Raw genomic sequence first — 25,722 nt, forward strand, 5'->3', positions numbered from 1 at the left:
TTCCAGGGCCTCACAAGGTGGAGAAAATCATGTGGGGGCTGCAGGGAGACAAAGAGATGGGCGGGAGGCCCCATGAGCCTCATCCAACAAGGAGTCGTGGACCAACAGTCTGGGGTGGGAGGAAGGAGGAGAGAGAACACAGCAGCTTCCTTGCTACTTCAGAGAATGCAGGCATTCCTAAATCTGTGGACTTGTGGGAACCAAGGGAAGGAGGCCCTAGTGACCACCACCAACCCTCTGAACCCACGTCCCCATGTACATGGCTCAGAAGTTGTATGGATGAGCCCAGAAAGGAAGATTCTGAAGGAAAATGAGAATGACAAGGAAGAAAAAAGTGGACCAAAAAAAAAAGTGTAAGGATAGAAGGAAATAATAGAAACATGAAACATGAAACATGAAACATCCTGAAGAATGATGCAAGGATTCAAATATCTATGATCTTGTAGACAGTTTTTAAGTGACTGAACATTATGCAGTGTGACCTAAACACATTAAGGTTGCAGAGGAAGGAATAAAGGAGAAAAATGGTTGACATTCTCAAGTAACTGCGTACTCAGAAATATACCTTTCATGACTTATGGTGAGGATGGAATTTTTTTTTTTTAATGACTGATTCTTTTTATTAAAGCAGCGAAAAACCTCAAAGAATATAAACTAAGATCATATCTTCATTATTCAATTAGTTTGGGCTTTTAAAATTACTAAAATAACTGGATTAAGCCACTTTGCAATATGGTTCTTTTCATCTCCTTTGAAAATGCTGGGAGCTTGAAGTGGCGTTGCCAGGTCAAAGGGAAATCTTGCACCTTGAACAAAATAGTGAGTGATCTCATACCAAGAGCTGCCAAGCACTCCCTGCCATGAGAGGATTTCCTTCATGCCCAAGGAAACCATAGGCTTTGTATAGAAGAGAACAGGAGGGTGGGAATCAAGCCAGCATCTAGCAGTGTTTGCTAGTAGGCCTCCCCAGGGGTGCTCTAATAAGGCTGCACTAACTTTAGAGCAAAAAAGAAATTGTTTAGGACAGCTGGCTAATCTTCTTGGATTAATCAAGTTAGAACCAACTTAAAAAGATATATACTTGGTAACAATAGCAGTGCACACTTGACAGAATTCCCCATTAATACTGCTTTTAAAAATACCTACAGACTTAACATTTTTATTAAAAAAAAACTTGGTATTTTTCACATACAAGTGTGACCCATTAAAGGAGAAATTTATGGCAGCTAAGTTCCTCAGTGATCTCATAAAAATATGAATAGAGAGACACTTGCTTTTGGATAGGGTAGAAACTAGCATATCTAAGTGGAAACAATATTTTGCAAAGTTTTTCTCCCAGAATGAGCACTGCCTTTTGAAAATGTGTTGTACGAAGAGGGACTTTCTTATTGTCTTGGAGGAAGCAGAGGAAGAATTCAAGGTTTTTGACTCCTATTTAGGAACTAAAGAAATACATGACATTTAAGCATATTAAAGGGCAGTGTTTAGGATATTCTGTGCATTGCAAATCAGATACATGCAAAGGGACCAGTGGATGATTCCATGTCTATGATTATGTTGCATAAGATTTGAATACCCATCTTGCTAGGGTCTCTCTTGTCCTTTGCTGGTTTTAAGGAAGCAAACAATCATCTTGGGGAGCCCCATAAGGCAAAGAACTGTGGGAGGCCTCAAGGAGATGTGGGCAGCCTCCAGCCAGAAAAAATGAGGTGGATATAAGTAACTGAATTCTGGCAACAACTACATGAGCTTGGAAGTGGATCCTTCTACAGTTGAGTCTCAGATGAGACAACAGCCCTGGCTGACATCTTGATTGCAGCTTATAAGACCCTGAAACAGAGAACCAGCTATACTATACCTAGACTCCTAACTCACAGAAACTGTGAGATAATAAATATGTGTTGTTTTAAGCTGTGAAATTGTGGAATATTGCTAGCAATAGAAAACTAATCTATCTCCTATAGTGAAATAACTGTCAGAAGATAACTCTAAGGAAGTCTGGGAAAAAGTTAAATGAGGAGATGGTGGTATAAATACCTCAAGTTACAGTTAGAGTGACATCCAAGAGTGACTCAAACCAGGACCTTTTCACCAATAGCCTATAGAAGCCTAGGCATTTGGAAGATTTCATACTCGTGCAGCAATGCATGCCTTGGAGATGCAGAACTCTACATCCTGAAAAGCCTCTGCAATATGTTCTCATCAAGCTTTGAAATGACATTGGAACAAGTCCATTTCCCACATACTTATTAGACCAAAAAGATACTTTTAGAGATTAACCATAATGCAAATACAGAAACACTAGGTACATCTTTCTCATTCCTTCAAACACAGAACAGACTTCATAAAAATGGGTCAAAAGTCATTATTTTTCTTCTTTGTTGACAACATAATATGATGTGAGGTGATGAAATTAAGTAGAGAAAAGAAAATTACTTAAAATACATTTTCTTTACCTTATTTTGTTTTCTGCCTCTGGCATGACCTCTCAACGATGCTGCCAGAACAAGAGCAACTTAACACTGCCGAAAACTGCTCTGAACAGTCACCTACGACAAGGGAGAGACACAGAGGTCTAGAGAGACCCTAATCTCATGGTCTCCTGCGGGAAAACAGATAGCCAAGCTTTTTCATACCTGCGGGAAGATACCTTACAAAGCTTGATTGTATGCAGCTTCCAGTAGGAACCAGGACCTTTGATTTTGTAAAGGGCATCAGCTCTGGCTTGAAGAAGATCAGACTGTATGTGAAATGAGGGAAAGTTCAGTGAATTCACTGGGATCACCTGAAGCAAAAGTAGCGCTAGAGGTTGGGAGGGGACTTGCAGCTCTTTGAAAGAGCCATCTAACTATTTAGAGCATCATTTGGAAACCAAAAATAACCAAGAAGCTCTAGGATGGCTAACAGGGTGGCTCAGGGTTTAATGCTAGATTGGGCTGATGGGGAAGGACTGCCTAAGGGTAGAGTAGAGAAGGAGCTTGAAGGTGAATCTGCTCGGGAAGAATCGGCTGTGGTGCAAGAGTATAGGGGCCAGGTTGTACTCGGAAGCCAAAGGAATCGTAAGGCACAGGCATGGAGGGGTCATGCACCTCCGAGAACACACAGGACAGCCCACTAAAGTAGCCCTCCAGGAAGGGAACAAACTGCCTCCCAAACAATTTCAACCTCTGCTGAAAAACCTTTTGTTCAATGAACACCTTCAAAGCCGAAAAGCTGACGCTCTATCAAGCAGAATGAGGCATTTTTGTGTTGTTTTGCTTGTTTTGTTTTCACGTATTACTCTGAAGCCCCTGGACTTAATGGCATTTTTATGAAAAATTCTCTCAGTGTTTAATCCTAAGCAACACAGTTTGTGCTAACATCTAGCAGTTTAAGTAGCTGTTGGAATAAATTGCCATTGTAATGCAAACCTAATCTAGAAAATTATATACTGTACTTTGCTTATCAGAATGGCTCCACAGTCATTTAGAGATAAAATTGGAAGTTATTTTTCCACCATTGATATTGGTCTGGCCATGCATTTACATGAATTTCCACCTCAAATGTGCCTCACAATTTGGCCTTCTGTGGTAACCAGAATAAAGGTGAGTTATCCACAAACACACCTAAACTTTGATGTTAGCCTCACTGTTATGATGCTTTAATTACCCAAACTGGGAGAATAACCCACGGGAACTCTACTTCAGACCCTGCAAACATACAGACTTCTATTACCACTGTGGATAAAATGAGAGTTCCTGCAGCCAGGATTCTTACCTGGCCTTGGTTGACTAGCCCACTGCATACCTGTGGGCAATTTGACTCTATAAAAGGAGCTCCACTCAGTGCTCTGGGCACAACATGGTGGCAGGGCTGCAAGGCTTCAGGAGAGCAGAGACGAGGCTGGAGTGGTGGCAGCGCCGAGGACAGAGGCCCAGAGGACGGCTGTGTGGGATGGCTGTGCAGACAGAGGGGCCCAGAGGCAGAGACCACCTTGATGCATGCAGACTTGCTCTGAGTGAATGGGATTTTAGTGACTGACCTGCCACCTGGAAATAAAGTTGGGTATAACCCTTTCACCCCAAGAACGTTATGCTGTCATTTTTCTTTGCTCACATTGAATCCATAGCGAACTTGCTCCGGGCTGAAATGCATTGGCAAGACACCGCCCATTGCTAATTCCCCTACAGTTGGCCCATGCAGCATCTGAGAGGAAGCAGCCAACTTTGTTGCCCATTTTCTTATGTGGTTTTTAAGTGAAATGTTTTTGGATCTAAAAAAACAGGTTCCTATTGGCCAGTTTCTTCCCTATTTCTATTTCTAAAAGAACTACCAACTTCTTAAGTTCTGGCTTTTATGGAAATCTAACCTTTTTCTACATCCCAGGCTTCCAGTGAATGTTTCCATGGTTCACTGGAGCAAGTGAAGGGAAGGAAAAGGGCCAGCAATTCTAAACGGACTGTGAATCATTTCCCACAGCATAATTAGGCTTCTGGAGTTCCTAGTGGGTCTGACTACAGAGGCAGTCCAAAGTTCCAGAGAAACAACTCAATGTTTATGGTTTATCCATTCAATAGAATACTACGCAGTCATTCAAATGAGGTAGTAGAAGCATGTTCAACTTCAGGGAAAGTTTTCCACTAAGTGTTGTTAATTATAAGCCTTTATCTGGATAGCATAGGTATCCAAAGTAGCAACAGTACATATGTTGTTATATATAAAAATAATGCTATATAAACAATTATATTTGTATATCTATATATACCAAAGTAGCAACAATGCCTCTTTCCAGGCTGAGATATAATGAGTCTTTCCTTTCTTCCCTCCTTCTCTCTTTCCTTCCTTCCTTCCTCAATTTTCTTAGTATTCTAGAATAAGCATTTACTACTGTCATTTAAAAAAATGTTTACTCAATTTTCTGGGTACACCAAAGTGGACGTTCAGACCTTGATGCCTCTTCTACTCCTGGCCTTGCCCCTCAGTCCTGCAGGGCCCCTGGGACTCACTGATCTGGCTGTGCAGTAGATAAGAAAATTGTGAAGATAAGACCTGAAGTTAAATAGCAGAACTGACCCCTACTATCCAAGTGACCTTTGGAAATTTGATTACTCAATGACCATCAGGTTACCATTCTGTAAAAGAAGAAGCCTATTAATACCTACACTCAAGCTCCGGCTTGACAAATTATAAGGGCATCATAAATTATAAGACCAAATGGTATAGTAAATAGAAGAGTGTGTCAACTGTAAACAACCTGCAGTTGTCAGCTCTTAAAATTTCCTGGCTGTCTACTCAGGAATAATGGTTGTCAGAAGGACGAAGTCCAGTGTAGTATGACTGCTCCTTACAAAGGGGTTAGGGGTATGTGGGGGTGTAATCATTCATTTTTGACAGAAATGCTTTATCTAAATCAAATTTCTGTTTTGTCTCAATGTCTTTGTATTTGTTTTTCCCAATCCAGTACTTAATCAAAAAGACTTTTAGAAATGCTAGCTGTGAAATGCAAGAAAAGTGGTCTACAAGTTGAACAGTTTATGAAATATACTGAGAAGTAGCCAAATGTGGTCACTGGTTACAGCATTTGAGAATTACAGCACCAGGGTCAAAGCAACATAAGAAAAGCCACATTCTCTGAAAGTCCCCAGGACTTCTCTGTGTGAAGCTGGTTTTCTGCCTAGGGTTAGACAGAACACAGCCATGTTAATAAAACTGCAATCCAAAATTGCCCATTTGACAGTTAATTATTGACCCCAATGAAGATATTACCACAGATTAATAAACTTCACTGCAAAAAGAAAAAAAAATAAATGCATTTTTTTGCTACTTGTATATCTATTCTCTGCTTTCTCACAATATAGGCATAGATAATTCTCAGTTCTTTTAAACTGAGAAGCTATTTGATAGAAGTCCTAAAAATATATACAATGATAGGTAAGCAGTTATAGTGTGTCATCTACTTAAGTACACTAATGTTGACAACTCTATGGATTTTATTTTTCAAGGTTGCAGGAATTATGCAATGAAAACTCATTAATCCTTCACCTACATTCACCAGACGTTAACAGTTTGCCTCATTTGCTTTATCTATGTGTCTGTGTGTGTGTATACTCATATTTTTGTTGTGAATTCTGTTTTTCACGAGTTTTCCTTCATTAATATGACATTTGTTTCCCAGAAGGTAAAAAACATTTGGAGTTTTCAGCAGCATTTGAAACTTCTCTTCCATTTAACTTTCAAACAGCTGGTAGAAGATCTCACTACAGTTGTGCCTTTGGGTTTGAAGACTAACCCTGGCCCTTAATATGCTCTTTCAAAAGTCTGGTAAAATTCTCAAAAAACACTTCCTCAAACAATTCCATTTATAATTGCATCAAAAAGAAAAAAGTACCTGGGAATAAACCTAAACAAGTAGGTGAAAGACCTATACTCTGAAAGCTACAAGACACTCATGAGAGAAATTAAAGAGGACACCAATAAATAGAAATACATCCCATGCTCATTGATAGGAAGAATTAATATTGTCAAAATGGCCATCCTGCCTAAAGCAATCTACAGATTCAATGCAATCCCTATCAAAATACCAACAGCATTCTTCAATGAACTAAAACAAATAGCTCTGAAATTCATATGGAACCACAAAAGACCCTGAATAGCCAAAACAATCCTGAGAAGGAAAAATAAAGAGGGGGGGATTGAGATCCCCAACTTCAAGCACTACCACAATGCCACAGTAATCAAGACAATTTGGTACTGGCACAGGAACAGACCCATAGATCAATAGAACAGAATAGAGAGCCCAGATTTAAACCCAAGCATATATGGTCAATTAATATACAATAAAAGAGCCATGGATATATAATGGGGAAATGACAGCCTCTTCAACAACTGGCATTGGCAAAGCTGGACAGCTACATGTAAGAGAACGAAACTGAGTTATTGTCTCACTCCATACACAAAAGTAAACTTGAAATGGATCAAAGACCTGAATGTAAGTCATGAAACCATAAAACTATTTGAAGAAAACATACGCAAAAATCTCTTGAATACAAACATGAGCAATTTTTTCCTGAACACATCTCCTCAGGCAAGGGAAACAAAAGCAAAAAAGAACAAATGAGACTATATCAATCTAAAAAGCTTCTGTACAACAAAGGACACCATCAACAGAACAAAAAGGCATCCTACAGTATGAGAGAATATATTTGTAAATGATGTATACATTAAGGGGTTAACATCCAAAATATATAAAGAGCTCACATGCCTCAACACCCAAAAGGCAAATAACCCGATTAAAAATGGGCAGAGGATATGAACAGACAATGCTCCAAAGAAGAAATTCAGGTGGCCAATAGGCACATGAAAAGATGATCCACATCACTAATTATCAGGGAAATGCAAATTAAAACCACAATGAGATATCACCTCACACCAGTTAGGATGGCCAACATCCAAAAGAGAAGGAACAACAAATGCTGACGAGGATGCAGAGAAAGGAGAACTTCCTACACTGTTGGTAGGAATGTAAATTAGTTCAACCATTGTGGAAACAGTATGGAGGTTCCTCAAAAAACTAAAAATAGAAATACCATTTGACCCAGTAATTCTACTCCTAGGAATTTACACAAAGAAAACAAGATCCCTAATTCAGAGAAACATATACACCCCTATGTTTATTGCAGCAGTATTCACAATAGCCAAGATATGGAAGCAACCTGAGTGTCCATCAGTAGATGAATGGGTAAAGAAGAGGAGGTACATATACACAATGGAATATTAGTCATAAAAAGAAAAGAAATCCTGCCATTTGCAACAATGGATGGAGCTAGATAGTATTATGCTCAGTGAAATAAGCCAGGCAGACAAAGACAAGTACCAAATAATTTCACTCATTTGTGGAGTATAACAACAAAGTAAAACAGAAGGAACAAAACAGCAGCAGACTCACAGACTCCAAGAGAGGACTAGCGATTACCAAAGGGGATGGATGGGGAGGGAGGGAGAAGGGGATTAAGAGGCATTATGATCAGCACACTTAATGTAGTGGGGCACAGGGAAGGCAAGTACAGCACAGAGAAGACAAGTAATGACTATAGCATCTTATTATGCTGATGGACAGTGACTGAAGTGAGGTGTGGAGGGGACTTGATAATATGGGTGAATGTTGTAACCACAATGTTGCTTATGTGGAACTTTCATAAGATTGTATATCAATGATACCTTAATAAAAAAAATTTATTTCCAAAAAAGATTTGGTGATTGACAGAAAAAAAATCTATTTCCTCATCTGCTGCAGAAGGCAATTATATCTATATCCTTGTGTTTCAGTGAGGATTGTTAAATGCCATGGGAAGCACTTTGTGAACTGTTCATTTTCTGTATATATGTAAAATGTTATTATCCACAGAGCCAATGCAATAGAATCAACTCAAGTTCTCCTAATTGTGTATCAGCCCTAAAGCCTCGTGTAGGTGTTTGATGGTGCTGCAGCAGTGCTGGTTTCACGGGCAGCCAGTGAACTGTTAGGGACAGTAGGGTGCTTCTGTGCATGTCTGTGGTCCTGAGCTGCCATCTCTACAGCGGTGGTTCTCAAACGTTAGTGAGCATCAGAATCACTGCAGGGCCATGAAGACCCAGGCTGCTGGGCCCCACCCCCAAGATTTGATTCAATGGAACTGGGAGGGCTGGAGAATATCTGCATTTCTAACGAATACCCTGATGGCGCTGAAGTTGCTGGTTCCAGGGCCACCTTTTGAGAACCCACTAATGGAAAGCACGGTAAGACTGGGCAGATTTGTTCCTTTGGGACTCATATGTGGGAGAAGGCTAAGTGTTATAGAGAAGCTGATTCTCTTAAGTGGTGTGCTTTGCAAACTTTAATGGGCAGACAAATCACCCGGAACTCTGGTCATGTGTGGGTTTCACTTCATTTGGTTTGTGGTGGGCTCATGACTCTGTTTCTAAGGATGCCCAGGTCTTTTGCTGCTGGTCTGCTGACCATACTTTGACTGACAAAGGCTGACCACCCTGTAGCTATGCATTTGATTTCTATTAAAACAGAAAAAGGAAAGGCTGTTCCCTATTTATTCTTAAATATTACAAGCTTCCTGCTCTCAGCCAGTTGCCAGCTCTTCAGATAACTTGTTTGAATGGAGGGTTCAGCCCTGCAGAAACTATGGGATGTTTTGTTGTTTTGTTTTTGTTACTTTATATGATAACAGATGTGAAAGAGTTTACAGAAGTACATACAACACAAAAAGCTGAAAAGATTCTGCTGTGCATTCATGGCTCTTGCCTACCAAAGACACAAAACTATTATATGAGAGGGGACAGAGCCATATGATTGGCCCGTCATTCAAAATGCCTTGTGAATTACATCATCTTTCTCTCTCTTAAATTCAGATTAAAAAGTGTCATCCCAAATAGTTTGCATTTTTTATTGGCGTGGGATACAGGCAGAACTATTAAAACTCGTCAATGGCTTGAATAAATAAATACATAAAAAACAGTGGCAGATTTCAAGCATTAGTGACCTTGAAAAGATACAGCTTTCATTCAGAGAAGGGGAGAATTCACAAGGGGGAGCAGGTTTGGGGGAGAGGGGAAGGATTAATAAGAAACTGTAATTAGTGAAGTTTGGGACTTGGTAAATTTGGGACTCCCTGGGTTTTTCCAGTGATTGGAAATGTGGGAGTGTAGCTCATGGAAGCTAAGATAGAAGAGGATTTCAAGGAAGTGGGGGTAGCAACCACCATTGCCAAATGGTGCTGGTATGACAATACATGTGGGTTGAAGCGTGGAACCATATGCAAGATAACAAGCAGCTTTCAAAACAGTTTTGGTGGAACAGTGATTCTTAAGTTCAGAGTTAAGGAGTGAGACAGTAGTGGTAGTAAGGCTCTGGAGGATCAGTCCCATGTAAGTCACTTTCTAGATAGTCATCAGAAAGTGGAAAGAGTACAGAAGTTCAGTCTCAAACCAACACTGATTAGATCACCTGGGCAGCTTGGTATAATGCCCTTTGCTGGGCTCTACCTCTAGAGTTTCTGCATCTGTAGGTTGGATATGGAGGCTGAGAATTTGCAGTTCTATTGTGTTCCTAGTGCCGATGCTTCTAGGTTGGGGACCACTGTTTGGAAATCACTGATTTAGGTCAGGCTTTCACAACCTTGGACGTATTGGCATTTTAGGCTAGATAATTCTTTGTTGTATAGAGCTGTCCTATGCTTTCTAGGTTGTAAAACAACGTATCTGGCCTCTACACCAGATGCCAGCTGTACTACCGTTTGTGAAAGCCAGAAATGTTTCTAGGCATTACCAAATGTCCCATGAAGGTCAGAAATGGCCCCAGCTGGGACCTACTACTTTAGATAATTCAACACATCTGAAAAAACTGCAAGTAGATCCAGAACACCTGAGGGGAAGTGGTCTTGAAAATGAAGAAACGCATGCAACAGTGGAATAGAGTCTGCAGGGCAGTAATCGATGCTCTTCAAAATTAAATTACCAGATTAAAATTTTTTAGCTTTTAGTGAATTAACTCCAGAAAATCCACTTGGAGCTAATCTCCAGTGTAATTCCAAGTTGCCTTCAGGTTTCTGCCTCCAGGAGCCCTGAAAAGCATTTCTAGTAAATTACCCCGAATTCATGAACGTCACTTTGTCTTCTAAAATGTAGGCTTCCTGGACCACTGACTTACATTCAACTGTCCTCAATTATGACTTCATTACTCTGAATGCCCTGATACTTTGTTACACAAAGCAGTGTTCTGTTCCAGGTTAACAAGTTTAAATATTCCTCTCCCAAAGGTTTTTATTTTGTTACTTTTATTTTTTTTTGTAGGCAGCATATAGTTGAGTCTTGCTTTTTAAATCTCATCTGGCAATCTCTTCCTTTTAACTGGGGTGTTTAGAACATTTATACATATAATATGGTTATTGTTAGAGTTTGTTTTAAATCTACCAACTGGTTCTTTGTTTTCTATGTCTTATCTGCTTATTGTTCTCCTTTTTTCTGCTGCATTATTTGACAATTTAAAAAATGCTTTATTAAGATGAAACACACCTGACATAGAATAACCCATTTTGAAGCAAAAATTCAATGGCATTTACTACACACAAAATGTTGTTCAACCACTACCTCTATTTAGTTCTGAAACATTTCATCACCCAAAATAAACCCCTTACCCATTAAGCAGTTACTGTCTATTGCCCTTCTGGCAAACACCAATTTACTTTCTGTTTCCATTGATTTACCTATTCTGGATATTTCATATAAATGGAATAATAAAATAAGTGACCTTTGTATCTGACTCCTTTCACTTATCATCTATTTGAGGTTTATCCACATTGTAGCATGGAATAGTCCATTCCATTTTATGGCTATAAATAGTCCATAATATTTATGAAAAATATTTCAGGTATGGCTGCACCCTAATTTGCTTATCCATCTGTTAATGGACACTGTGGCTACTTCCACCTCTTACCTATTGCGAGTAGTGCTGATATGAAAATTTGTGTGTGAATAATTAGGTGCCTGTTCTCAATACTTTGAACATACTTCTGTTACTGGGCAGCAGATTGTGGAATTCCTTGGTTCTTGTCTTCTTGAAGGAAAGAATTCAGTCAAAAGACCAGATAGAGAGTTAAAGCTGCGGGGTTTTTTTTTTTTTTTTAATTTAACAAAGTGAAGGGAAAGTGGGCTCCAGAGACAAAGGAGCTGGCTGACCCAGAGGGTGGGTAGCTGCCCCCCGGGTTTTACACTGTCTCTTTTATGAGTTTGTTTGGTTTCCTCCCTTCCATTTTGTCATTCTTACATCAGCGTATGGTCTTGCTTCTTCCCCTTCAGCCTCTTCATGCAAGTTTGTGTTTGTCATTTTTCTCATGAGCATCTAAGAAAAAACCACGGTGGGGCCAAAACCATATGTAAATGATATAATAATGATATTATGATGGTCTCAGGGTCATTAGCGACACGGTCTTCTTTTAAGCGGGGATGCTCTAAAATCAGGAAGTTCCCAGTGACTGGTATCTTTTGCTTATCAGTTTGTGTTGAACTGCATAAAGGGTTGGTCTAAGAGAGACAGAGAAGTCTCTGGGGCAGAGACTATGTGGAGACTGGGTGGTCTGCTATCCTCCTTTCTCCCTTCCTGCTTACATCTATTTAATTGCCTACTCTAATACTTAGGAGTAGAATTTCTAGGTCATAGGGTAAGGGTAATTCTGTGTTTTTACTTTTCGAGAAATTGCCAAACTGTTTTCCACACTGGCTGCATTATTTTACATTCCCACCAATAATATCCAATTTCTCTACATCCTCACCAATTCTTGTTACTTTCCACTTTCTTGATTATGCCCTACATAGTGGGTGTGAAATGATACCACACTGTGGTTTTAATTTGCATTCCCTTAATAACTAATTGTGATATGTGATTTATAATCACTCCCACCCTCTTTCCGACACAGATCTCCCCTGAAATTGCTAAGTGAGAACATAAAGGTGTCTGTTTTTATGTTAATGAGTGACCTAAGGATGCGAGCTGGTTGCCAGGAGAACCAGGCACATGATTAGATGGTGGGAATTTTCAGTCCTACACCCTTTTGACCTCTGCAGAGTTGGGTGAGACTGGAAGTTGAAACAATCATCAATGGCCAGTGATTTCAGCAGTCATGCCTATGTAATGAAGCCTCCATAAAAACTGCGAAGAACAGGTTTTGGAGAGCTTCCACACTGGTGAACATGTGGAGATTTGGGAGAGTGGCACACAGAGAGGAGCAAGGAAGCTCTTTGCCTTTTCCCCACACCTTCCCCATGCATTTCCATTTGACTCATACTGAGTTATATCCTTTTACAGTAAACTGGTAAATGTTTCTTTTAACATTGAAAAAACTTACTTTTTTTAAAGCAAAAATTTTAAAAACTTGAAATTCATATCCACTCTATTTATAGACAGATTTATAGATAGTCAGTATTGGTAACGATCTGGACCTGGGAATGGAGTTTGAAAGTCCAAGGAGTGGGGGAAGGTGGAACCTCCAATCTGTAGCTGGTCAGTCAGAGGCACAGGTAACAGCTTTGGTTTGCAACTGGTCTCTGAAGTGGAGATGGGGACAGTCTTGTAAGACTGAACTCCTGATCTGTGGACACTGATGCTATCTCCGGGTAGATAGTGTCAGAATTGAGCAGTGTGAATGTAAAAAAATCTTTTACCCATTTTTTAATTGGATTGTTTCTCCTGAGTTGTGAAAGTTCTTAACATATTCTTAATAGTAGATGCTTATGAGATAAACAATTTGCAAAATTTTCTCTCACTCCATGAGTTGTCTTGATTGTGTCTTTTGCATGAAATTTTTAAATTTTCATCAAGTCCTTTTTATCTGTTTTCTTTTGTGTCAAGAAAACCTTTGTGTCAAGACATGCTTTTGGTGTCATAGTTGAAAATCAATTGCCAAATCAGGTCATGAAAATTTGCCTTACTGTCTTCAAGTTTTATAATTTAACCTCTTACATTTAGGTCATTGATCAATTTTGAGGTGATTTTTTTTTATATGGTGTGAGGTATGGGTCTAACTTCATTCTTTGGCATGTGTGTATCTAGTTTTCCCAGCACTACTTATTAAGAGGCTCTCCTTTCCCCACTGAATGGTCTTACAAGCTGGTCAAAAAACAATTGACCATGTGTATGTGGTTTATTTCTAGATTCTCAGTTTTATTCCATTGATCTTTATGTTTCCTTATGCTAGTACCATGCTGTTTTGATTACTGTAGCTTTGTAGTTAAGTTTTGAAAGTGAGAACTATGATCTTCCAACTTAGTTCATATTCAATATTAGTTTGCCTCTATGGGGTTCCTTGAAATTGCCCATTGATGAAAGCATTGGTATTCCAGTTTCTTTAAAAAAGGTCATTGGGATTTTGATAGGGATTTAACTGAATATGTGTATTTCTTTTGGTAGTATTACTATCTTAATGATGTTATGTCTTAATCCATAAACACAGGCTGTCTTTTCATTTATTTAGGCCTTCTTTCTCAGTGAGAATTTTTCTTTTCAGTAAGAAAAATTTCTTTCACTAATGTTTTGTAGTTTCTAGCATACAAGTTTTTCATCTCCTAGGTTAAATTTATTCTTGGTCATTTTATTTTTTTGGATGCTACTATAAATGAAATTGTTTTCTTAATATTTTTCATATTTTTCATTGCTAGTGCAATGAAAAACTGAGTTTTTAGTATCATCTTGTAGCCTACCTACAACTTTGCTGAATTTGTTTACTAGCTCTAGTAGCTTTGCTGTCTGTTAATTGGGATTTTCTAGACATAGGATCATGTCATCTGCAAACACAATTTTACTTCTTTCTTCCCAATAATTTTATTTTTCTTGTTTAACTGCTTTGGCCAAAACAACCAGTAAAATGTTAAATACTTTTCTTATTTTGGTTGTGGCATAAATCTCTGTCATGATGTATAGTCCTTTCAATATGCTATTGGATTTGATTTACCAGTATTTCGTTAAGGATTTTTGCACCTGTATTCCTAAGGGATACTGGTCTGTATTTTCTTTTCTTTGGTGTCTTTAGCTTTATGGCCTCATAAAAGTGAGTTTAGAAGTGTTACCTTCTGTTTTTTGGAAGAGTTCAGGAAGGATTGATGTTAAGTTTTGGTACAATTCAATAGTGAAGACATCTGATTCTGGACTTCTGTTAGGAAGTCTTGATTATTGCTTCAGTCCTTTTACTTGTCATAAGTCTGTTCATATTTTTTTTCAACTTGAGCTATATTTGGTAACTTGTTTGTAGGACCATTCCCTTTAGGTAATTAATTTACTGGCATATAATTGTTCATTGTATTCTCTTATAATCCTTTTATTTCTGTAAGGTTGGTAGTAATATTCCCATTTTCATTTCTGATTTTAGTTGTCTTTTTTCTTTATTGGCCTAGCTAAAGTTTCTTAAATTTTGTTGATCCTTTCAAAGTACCAACTTTTTTTTTGTTGATTGTGTGTGCTGTTTTCTTTTTCTCTAGTTATTTATCTTTGCTCAAATCTTTATTGTTTTCTTCCTTCTGCTAGATTTGGGTTTAGTTTGCACTTGTTTTCCTTGTTATTAAAAACTTAGGGCACTGATTTGAGCTCTTCTTTTTTATTTTCTGGTGTTTGCTGCTCTAAGTCCCTTTGAGAACTGCCTTTGCTGCATCACATATTCACAAAAGGGGAGACTTAATGTTGTTAAGATGGCAATAATCTCCAAACTATTCTATTTACTTGTATTTGTAATAGAAGTAATTTCCTCCTCTATATTATTGAAGAGTTTATGAAGACTTGGTGTTAATTTTTTCTTAAATATTTGATAGACTTCATTCACTATTGAAGCTATCTGGACATTGGCTTTCTGTTGTGGAAAGTGTTTGATTATTAATTCAACCTATTGTATTTCATCTATTCAAATTTTCTATTCTTCTTGGTTCAGTTTCTACAGTTTGGGTCTAAGACTCTGTCCATGTCCTCTAGGTCATCTTATCTGTGGGATAAAGTTGTTCATAGTATTTATCTTGTAATCCTTTGTATTTCTGCAAGGTCAGTGTTGATGTCCTCTCATTCCTGATTTTGCCTGTTTTCTTCAATCTAGCTAAATGTTCATAAATGTTGTTCTTTTCAAAGAACCAACTTATAGTTTAATTGATTTGCTATATTGTTTTGTTCTCCTTTCTTTGTACTGCTCTGATTATTCTTTCCTTTCTTGTGCTTACTGTGATTTAATTTGCTCTTTATCTTCTCAGAAAGCCTGAGCTTTTTCAGATCTAGAGAAAATTAGGAAGGATCTCTGAGATAAAGAAACTGTAGCTTTTCTTTACCTTTTGCTTAAAGTATGTATTTATTCAAAACTTGAGTCTCCCAGTCACAAAGGGTTCTCTGAGTATTGGAAAGAAAGAAGTCATTGAACATGTTCTCTCTAATTCTGCAGGACTAACCTTTAATCTTGTAGGGTTTCATTAGTTATGTTTCCTTGGTTGTTTTCTCCATTAGGAAAGGTATTGGAATCTGAGTAAAATGTCATAAACTGGCAAACATTAGAAAAAAGATGTTCATTTATAATTCATTTTATATAAGGAAATTCATTTTACATATATAAGAAAACATAATAAAGCAATTTGCTAAGATATTACATTACAGTGATCTTCTGCTCTCTCCCTATGCATGCTGATGAAAAGTGTCTCATATTTTATAACATATAAAGCATAAAAACATAGGTAATATCTTTGCCCTTAATCTTCCAAGCAGTATAGGGGGTTGGTTCTACTAAAGTTGGTTTTTGTGAAATACCAGACTACCTCAATATTCTCCCTATTAAAACAAAACAAGACAACTGGTATTAACAATGATTTATTTACAAAGAATTATTTTTATTTGGCTGTTTGGAAAACCACTAACATTTTTCACTTTAGAAAACATTAAATAATAAACAGATGTTGTACAGTACTTTGGATAACTTCTTCCATCAGTTTAGTGCAATGTATTATTGGCACCTAAAAGTGAAATTTTCAATTACTTTCCCCTTTCATCTTCCATTGTGCAGTTATATGACCAAAACGGAAATGAATCATTAAAAAATGGATATAAAGCCATATTTTTTGGCCTCTAGTCAAAGGCTCACTGATTTATATACCCCCGCTGGCCCTGCCTCCACCAAATTAAAACAAAGATATTCTATTGTACATATTGTTCAAAAAACACTGCAATTTTGTGGACCTTGGGAGATTCGAAACTGAGAAAAGAAACTAAATTATAGCTACTGAAAGGAAAGGTCCCAGCAGTGGTGGTGGGCATGGCATTCTGTATAGCCAAGTTGCCACACACATTGCAGAGAGAGTGCACCACATAAAAATCTCTCTAAGCTGTGTTCTTTGTTATGGTCTCTTAAAAAATCTGAAAATATCATCCACTGAGCAAGTGAAAGGTTTATACCTTACCAAGAAAAAAAATGACCACCACCACATTAGGACATTATCAAGATACTAAAATATCTGTACATCATACTCTCTTTTGGAAATAAATATATATTTTCTTTTCTTTCCTTTTTATTTTAATACTGCTAGGTTTGCCATAAAGGGAGAGACATTTTAGTGAGCTCAGCATTTGGTGGGCTTTTCCCTTTTTGATTCCTCTCCATTGGGAGGCCAAGAGGGAAATGCCTAAATTAGACCCTGGCTCAGTCCAAATTATTAGTTCTGGAGATATCATTAGATCTATGATTAGAACATCTTTTGGGAGATTCTGTAAGAACATCTTTACCTTAAACAGACAAATTTTTATCTAATTTTTTTAAAGTCACAAAAAAAAAAAAAAGACTCACACTTTTTTTTCAAACAAAGGACTCTAATTTAACAACTGTCCCTTCCAGGAAATGCTCCCTCATACTCCAGTCTAAGCCTGCTTCCTCTTGTTCTATTATTAGTGCACATGGAGAACAGCTGGCCACCATCCTGTCTGTACCAACCCTTCATGCACTTGAAAACCAGCAAAGGTCTGCCCCCGGCCTTCTCCTCTCCATGCTGCATAATCCCAGTTCCTTTCATTTTTCATCAGACATCTTTTTTTTCAACCCTTTAATCATCTTTGTGATTCCTGGTAAAAACAGCAGAAAATTGTTTGATTACTCAATCAGAAATGAAGAAAAGCCTCAGGAGTAAGTTGCCTTTTAAAAGTTACATATTTTTTCATATAAAGGTAAAATATGCAGGGAGGAAATACAATGGAGGGTTCATACATCTTAGAATTCAAATTTTGTTCTATTACTCTAGTGTGGTGTGAATCCTATTCCGACATACCCAATACCTCAAAGCCCCGGACTGGGCTTGCTCCCTACCCATCCTGACATGATGGCACGTAAGTTATGAGTGAGATCTGCCAAAATTCATACTGATTTAAAAATTGGTATGAAAATCTGTTCCAGCTGAGCTTCCTCCATGCTTCCCTTACACCCTGCTTCCCCAAACAGCATCTTTTCTCTGAAACAAGCAAAACTTTTACAAAGCTTCTTAGAGATTACCAGAGAGAGCCATGTTATTATGGTAAAAACTGTTGGTTTTGAGGTGTAACCTGAAACAGTGTGGATTTTATGTTAACTGCAATTTCTTGTCTACCTGAATGGTTTTCTCTCCTGTGTAGCAATCAAACTCAAGGCCATTAAAAAATCCATCCCTCCACTACCACAACCTGACACCTCTTCCAATTTTCTCTTGCTGCCAATATAAGGTCATGGAACTGGATGACATTTCACGGTGTTTTTTTTTTAACTCAAGAGATCACAAACTACCTTTTCCCTTGCAACTAGAGTCCACAAATATTAGGAACATGTAACTACATAGTATCAGTAGCACATTTACACAAAAGACAACATTACTAGTGAAGGATTATGTGCCCACTCAACATAATTGTCTTTAAAAGAAAATTACAGATAACAAGAATAAATGCATCTTGATATATTACACACCCTTTTATAAAGTGAATGACAGTGAAGTCAGAGTTCGGGTCAGGCTAGAATAACAAGCGAGGAGGAGAAAGCAATTCCACAAGCACATTGTACAATGTAGCTTCAGGGAAGTCAATACGACTCATGGCACAACACTTAACAGATAAAAGAATGGCCATTTGCACAGATTTTTTCTGAAAATTTTTCCCATAATTTGCTACAAGCAGCACCTTTTAACCAGGATGAAGGATAGTATAGGTCATACACCCCAAAGGCCTTCCTAAAAGTGACAGTGTGGAAGGTTACACTCAAAGCTGGCTTGGATGTGTCCACAGATGCTCCTTGTATTTCAAGGAGGGGGTCACTGTTCATTGGGATTGCACAAAAGCAGGCCAGCAAGACATGGTTCAACAAGCAAACCTTCTCCTGACCCATAACCAACTGCTCCTAGGCCTGATAAGAGGGAGGAGAGGACAGGAGGTGAAGATTGGAAAAAGAAGAGGAAGCGACAGGGGTGTTGATTGCTAGTCCTGGAGTTGCTCAGGTTCTTGGGAGCAGCGGCCTTTTTTCAAGCTCACATCATCCAGTCCAATCTCCCCAGTGTGACCACGCCTTTTTTCACCTTTGAAGATGACCTAAGGAGAGAACATACACATGGGTCAGGCCTCTGCTGCCCCTTTCTGATGCCCACTCATTTAGTAAAATAAAGGCACACTTCCCCCAAAACTAAATGGTGAACTTACATAACAGGAGGACAGACTAGACCACAGTTGCCAGTGCCACCTGAGGCTTGCCTTTTGATGGAAACGTCAATCATCAGTAAACTGTTAATCAGACCACATTACTCAGAACCCATTACTCTTTAGAAAGCTATTCTAAATGACTACTTCAATTTAGGAATGCTTATGAAATAGATATTTTTGTCAAAGATTACCAAGGTTAGAAGAGTGTGATGGAATATTAAGGTGCAGAAATTAAGAGCCAAAGATCTGAAAGATCATAATTATGCAGCCTGTCAGACATTTTCTAGTTCTGTCTTTGGGTTAATACAGGTTTGTTTCCTAAAATGAATAGAACCAAACACAATCCAATCACAGGTTGTTCATTTATATAAAGTACAAAATCTATTGTTTTATCTTCTGTAGAACATCCTTGTTCCTTTAAAAGCAGAAACTTTGAATTGACTGCTTGATTTGAAAGCTATCATTTGAGATTAAGCAATATAAATATAAAGAAAGACTTCAAGAAAAATTAAAATTCAAGACTCTGATAAAAGGAGTATTAACAGAGTCTATTATTCCTTTTTAAAATAGTTTCTAGAAACTATACCTATAGGCATAGGTGCAGAATCTCCTAATAGCAACATTTTTGTCAGTATCAATATAAGGAAGACACTTTTTCCAAATACATTATTTTGGTGGGTGTTAGAAGATCACTTTATTGCTACCCAAGACTTGATTACTTAAAATTTATATATTCAACCAAAGCCTTTCCCACATCCTGTCCTGAGTAGAATAGTACTTTGAAACATATTGTTCTGAGTTCCCACCCGAGGCTGCTTAACTATAATCTCTGAGGTAAAGAAAATAAAAAAAGACTTTGAAGAAACATTTCAAAAAAGAAAAAAAAGCAGGGTAACTCATGGTGGAAAAAGTTTAAGGTATAAGGAGCTAAAGGAAAAGCAGGAACAATTAAGCTCACCATCCCTGCCCTTTGAAGTTTCTGTTAACCTTTAATTCAATTCCTAAAAACTTTTTTTCTTTAAAAATAGGGGCTTTTCCGTAGGGCAAAGGAGGATGGTGGCAGTCACAGGATGCAATGACGGATGAGTGAGGAAGCAAAAACAGATTGCAGAAAGAAGCAATGAAGGGCGTCGTCATGCCCAGAAAGCACACACACCTTTGTGCCTGAATTAATGAAGAGAACAAGACGTCTTCCAATTCTGTCCCCAGAGTTCTCCTATGAAAGGAAAACTTCCCAGGTTCTGCCTCCTTTGCGGTTCTACTTACACTCTTGATGTCAGCCCCTCGCAAGGTGATCTGTGTGCGCCTCCAGCCATGGCCACCATTTCTTCCCCACAGGGCTGCTCCGTGGGCACCGTGTTTTCTCACAAACACCTGGAGTGTGCCCGAGTGCAGCCCAGTCACCTTGTGCCTGAACGACAGGCACAGGTCCCCTGAATGCATGAGGTGGCCGAGAGGTAGCCCCAAGCGAGCGGCTTTTCCCCCAGGGCCTTTCGCTGCCGAGACTGTCAGATATTGTCCTCCTGAAATGGGAAAAGCAGGGCTGTGTGTGCATGCTGACACCCCATTCTGGTACAAACACGGTGGGCAGGAGCTTGGCTTCTAACATACTTCAAACTGTGACAGTCATTTGTATGGAATTACAGATTTTGAAGGAGAAAAATATGACATTTCTATGACTTCCTTAAATTCTATGGTTTTGTGATCACAGAAAACACTCACTTTGCTCATGGAGAGTATGAGTTATGCCAAGGACACAACAATTAGTAACCCTAACACTATGACTATTTCATACGCAGGCATACACAAATTCACCACTCCCTGCTCTTAGTCAATTTAGGACTCTTGTCAAGCTGGCTGGCTGGCTTGGTGTTGACTCTCAGGTACTGGGGAACATATTCTGTGGATAATTAACCTCTGGGTAGTACAGCATATGGTGATTTAAAGAGGCATTAGTCTAATTATTCTCTTTTTTCCTCCACTTTAAAAAAAAAATCTCTAAAGAGAGGGGTCCTTTAAAAAAGGCTTCTCACGCTGGAGTACATCTAACCCTGGATGTTCTGGAAACCCTCTAATCTTCCTGGTGCAAAACAAATCTATAACATATATGTTTTCTATTACGCGTACATCAATGCAAATGTTAATGAAACTTTCACTTTGGATAGGACACTGAGAATGTTCTCACATCCCTAGGGCTACAGAGTTGCTTCCTCCTGTTGTTCAAGGAACTACAATTAGTGGGGAGGGGGGATGTCTAAGCACCAGTGAAGTGGAGCTGCTGGAGAGGAGAGAGAGACAGTTGCAAGTAGTATTTTGAAACTCAATCCAAATCCAAATGACATGCCCTTCAGGCTTTTTTATTGCAGCCAACTGAAAAACGCACTGTGTGTTTCAACACTGATTTATCCATAGGAAAAATGTGGCTGGAATTTTGAACATATATATGTGTTTGGTAGAAACCCACTATTTTCTGTTAAGAGATAAAGCATCCTTTCTGTCTCATGCTTAATCTGTATAAGATATGATAAGGTTTGGGATGCCCTATTCATCAGGTGACTTCTCTACCAAGTCCCCTCTGAGCATGTGAAGAACCAAATAGGTGATTTCTGTGCATGTAGCATGTGGCAGGCTCTGTGCTCAGCGCTCTGCGGGGGCAACTGTCTCACCCTGCTAACAAGCTTTTATGTCAACATTTGTTGGGCTCGTTTGGCAGGTAAAGGAGCAAAGGCTTTGCAAGGTGAGGTCACCCAAGGTGTCATCCAGCCAGTGAGGGGCCAAGTAATGGTCTGAGTTCAGAACTGCTTGTCCCCCTCACCCCCTTTCAGCACTCGCTGGATCCCTGGTTTATGTGTTTCTCTCCCCCAGGAGACCATGAACTCCTCCATGTCAGAGCCAACTTTTCCCCAAACCACCCATTTTTCATTCCTAACATATGGTAGGAGTTTAATGCCATTTGTTGAATAAATGATGTTTCAAGAATACATCAAAAAGATGAAGGGAAATAGGTCCTTGAGTCATATGCTTGACTCACCAGAAATAAACACACAACTTACCCTCCTTACCCACCCCTGTCCCCAGCCAAATTAATCCAAACAATATTTTGGGCCAAAATATTTAGATAGATTTTAGATGTCTCCCTGTAAGTCAACTTTTGAATCATCACAGGTATTTTGGTTAAGACTGAGATATAAGATTATTACAGTTAACCTGAAAGTTTTAAGAAAACAAGGATTATCCTAAGTCCCTGTGGAATGCATACTAATACCCTATGCCAGACACTGTCTGCGAACAAGACAACCTAAGGGACAGAGGCAGCCTCATTAAAGAGGCGAGTCCCCTCTGTGGGTGTTTAGAACTCGAAAATGTAAAACATAGGAGAGACTGCAATGCCCTTCCTCTGCAGAGCTGCTCTGAGGGCACCAGGCTTTTTGGTTTCGTTTTTACCATGAAGAATTCTTTCCCTTTTCAATAAAAGGAAATGGTACAAAGTTGGAATAGGAGCTAAGGGAAAAACTGACCTAAGCACCCCAAGCAAGTTACCTGTTAAATAAAAATTTCACTTCTGATTCCAAAATACTCGCTTAATTCTAAAATTGTATTAAATATTTTCATGGTTTCAGTTTAAAGCATCACAATGTCTAGTTTTTGTCTGTTTGGAGAAATGGTACATGCTGTAAAATATGCCAGAAAGTTAAGTGATAAAATTTTAATATACTTGTTTTTAATTTTATACTGGTTTGTTTCCTTATAATTTCAATTTACAAAGAGACTAATGTAATGTCCATTCCATTACCTGTTAACTGTGTGGTCAGAGGAAATGTGGGAGAGTTTTGCAGTGATTTATATTTATATTTTTTGGCCTAGCTGAGAAACCAGCCAATTAAGATCCCTACAGTTTGCTGGTACTTAACCTCACAAATGCAAAGAGCTTAATTTTTTTCTAAGAAGTGAATACATGCCCATTGCAGAAAGAAAAAAAAAAAGGTAAAATAGAAAAGCACAATCTGAAGTTAAATAAACCATAATCCCAAAAGTCAAAGGTAATTACTAACATTTTGACTTCTTAACTTTTCCTATGTAAATACATGAACACAAATGTACATGAATATGAACATTTTTTGCAGTGTTATAACTTGCTTTTTCTTCATTAAATATATTAGCCATTTTTCTATTCCAAAAAATACAGATATTTTTCATAGCTGCAAGTATGCCATTAATAACTTAGCTAATTTCTTATTGAAGAACATTTGTTTCCAAATCTTCACTTTAAAAAAATACCATGAACTAGTAAGACAGAAAAAAAGAAATGAAACACATGAAAAAGGACTACATTTCCATTTTATGTAAGGAATGTTATAAACCAATAAAAAGGACATCACAAAAAAAACCTCAAATATATGAAAAGATAACTTTTCAAATTCATATTCAAATTAAAGGCCTTTTCATCTATAAGCTTGGCAAAGATAAAGATAGTTGAGTCAGAACTGTATTGGGGATAGTTCTTATAATATTGTTGGTGGGAGCATAAACTGTTCTTGTAAAGGGGAATTAGGAAGACCTATCAAAATTCAAAATGTAAATTTCATTAGAGCTAGCAATTTTATATCTAGGAATTTATCCTACAGACATATTCAAACATATGAAATGATCCATGTACAATATATGTACGAGGTTATTCACCACAGCAATGTTTTAACTACGAAGAAGCTGGAAACAATTGTAATGTTCCTCAGTGGATGGCTGGTCACATGCAAGGTGGTATATCCAAGGAGAATGGAGTAACAGCCATTATTAGAAATGAGGGTGCTCTGTGTGAACTGATACAGGACAGTTCCTACGTTTGGATTTCCATATTTATGTCTAATTCTAAAGTAGTGCATTTCTTATCCAAGATCCAGATTTGCAAATATTTTCTACACTCATATCTCTAAGAAAACCCTCAAATAAGCTTACATTTTTGAGAAACAGCTGCAAAACAAGTGTATTTGCTAGCTGCTGTTCCTGGCACTCACTGGGTTTTAGCTAATGGTATTTAAATGGTGACTCTGGGACAGGCACTGCTTTAAATGCCGTACATATATTTAGTAGATACTATTGGGTAGCCTCAGTTAAGTAATTCACTCAAAATCCAAGCCAGTTAGTGGTGGCAGAAGGTTTCAGCCCAGGCATTCTGGCTTCAGAGTCCATGTTAAGTGACAAAATATTGTTAAATGACAAAAGAGAGGTACAGAAGAAGGTGCTCTTGTGTGGAAAGACATCACTGGCAAAATAACCAAGAAACTGTTTGCATCTGGGGAGGGCAACTGGGAGCCAGCCAAGTCTGGGAGAGAGCTTTTATTTTCACCATTGATTTATTTTTCCATTTACACATATTTCAAAGTGTTTTTTAATGCTACAATAGACATACTTGTTTGTACATGCTGGCATACCTGTTACATATGTAAGTGAATTCCTTGTAGCTCTAAGTAGCAGAGTACTGAGTTGCCTTTAACCCTTGACCCCAGGGATCAGGTTCCAGGGAAGGGCCCCAGGGCCAGCCTGGACATCTACAGGAGAAGAGTGTGTCTACATGGCCACAGCTGTGTGCCTGCAGAGCATCACTACACCTGTCAGCTATACATTTTTCCATTCCTTAGGGGAATGTATTAATTTCACTATCAGACAGTTAAGTTCCCGACTGAATGTGCTAAAACCCAGTGAGTGCCAGGAACGGCAGCTAGCAAATACACTTGTTTTGCAGCTGTTTCTCAAAAATGTAAGCTTATTTGAGGGTTTTCTTAGAGATATGAGTGTAGAAAATATTTGCAAATCTGGATCTTGGATAAGAAATGCACTACTTTAGAATTAGACATAAATATGGAAATCCAAACGTAGGTTCCTTTATACCATTTGTAAATAATTAGCTTGGTAATTAGATGGTACACACAATAATTTATTTAATTGTTTACGTTCTCTGTCCTTAGCATGTGATATATACATACAAACCCATCTAAACTGCCTAGAAGAAAAATAGGCATTTTTCATACTGTTTTTGTAATATTTTTCCATCAGTATATGGTTGAATTCCCAACAGTCTAAAGCCCTGTCTAAAATGCCACCCTGACATATGCCATCCACTCCTACCTCTTTTTCCAACTCTCTGCCGTCCTCTGGTCTTCCCATCTATTTTCCAGGCTGGAGCTTCTCTGCTCACCTCTCTCCTTGGGATTACCTGGAGCATTCCATTCTGAGTCAGAGGCTCTCAGAGGTGGTATCAGAGGTTTTCTAATGCAAGCCTTGTCCAAGCTCAAAACATCTTGCTATATGTTGCCCAGTCAAGCGCCTCCACTGACAGAGCGCTCCCTTCCATGTCAGCCTGACCTTTTAGACAGCTCTACTGGAAGGCGCTTTCTGAGAGTGAACCAAAACCTGTCTCCTTGTTGTAGTTTTCACCTACTGATCTCACTTCTCACCCCCCTGCAGTCATAGAACAATGAGATGTTGGCCAAGTATTTGAAAAGCAGCCCTGCTCCATTGTTTCCTCCCAGGCTAAACATTCT

General features: G+C 38.4%; 1 protein-coding gene across 8 annotated transcripts in view; it reads right to left on the reverse strand.

The window, feature by feature from the left end:
• Nucleotides 1–16,335: 16,335 nt before the first annotated feature.
• NPNT (nephronectin) overlaps nt 16,336–25,722 on the reverse strand; it is a 72,507-nt gene continuing 63,120 nt past the window's right edge. For all 8 annotated transcript variants that reach the window (XM_037020153.2, XM_037020150.2, XM_037020151.2 and 5 more), the window contains 2 exons: nt 20,450–20,706; nt 16,336–19,075 (listed from right to left, as the gene is read on the reverse strand). In XM_037020153.2, coding sequence (XP_036876048.2) covers nt 18,965–19,075; nt 20,450–20,706 — 368 coding nt within the window. In that variant the 3' untranslated portion in view covers nt 16,336–18,964. The remainder of the gene's footprint in view (nt 19,076–20,449; nt 20,707–25,722) is intronic.

The sequence above is a fragment of the Manis javanica genome, chromosome 5 (genome assembly GCF_040802235.1).
Source record: "Manis javanica isolate MJ-LG chromosome 5, MJ_LKY, whole genome shotgun sequence".
Classification (NCBI taxonomy): domain Eukaryota; kingdom Metazoa; phylum Chordata; class Mammalia; order Pholidota; family Manidae; genus Manis; species Manis javanica.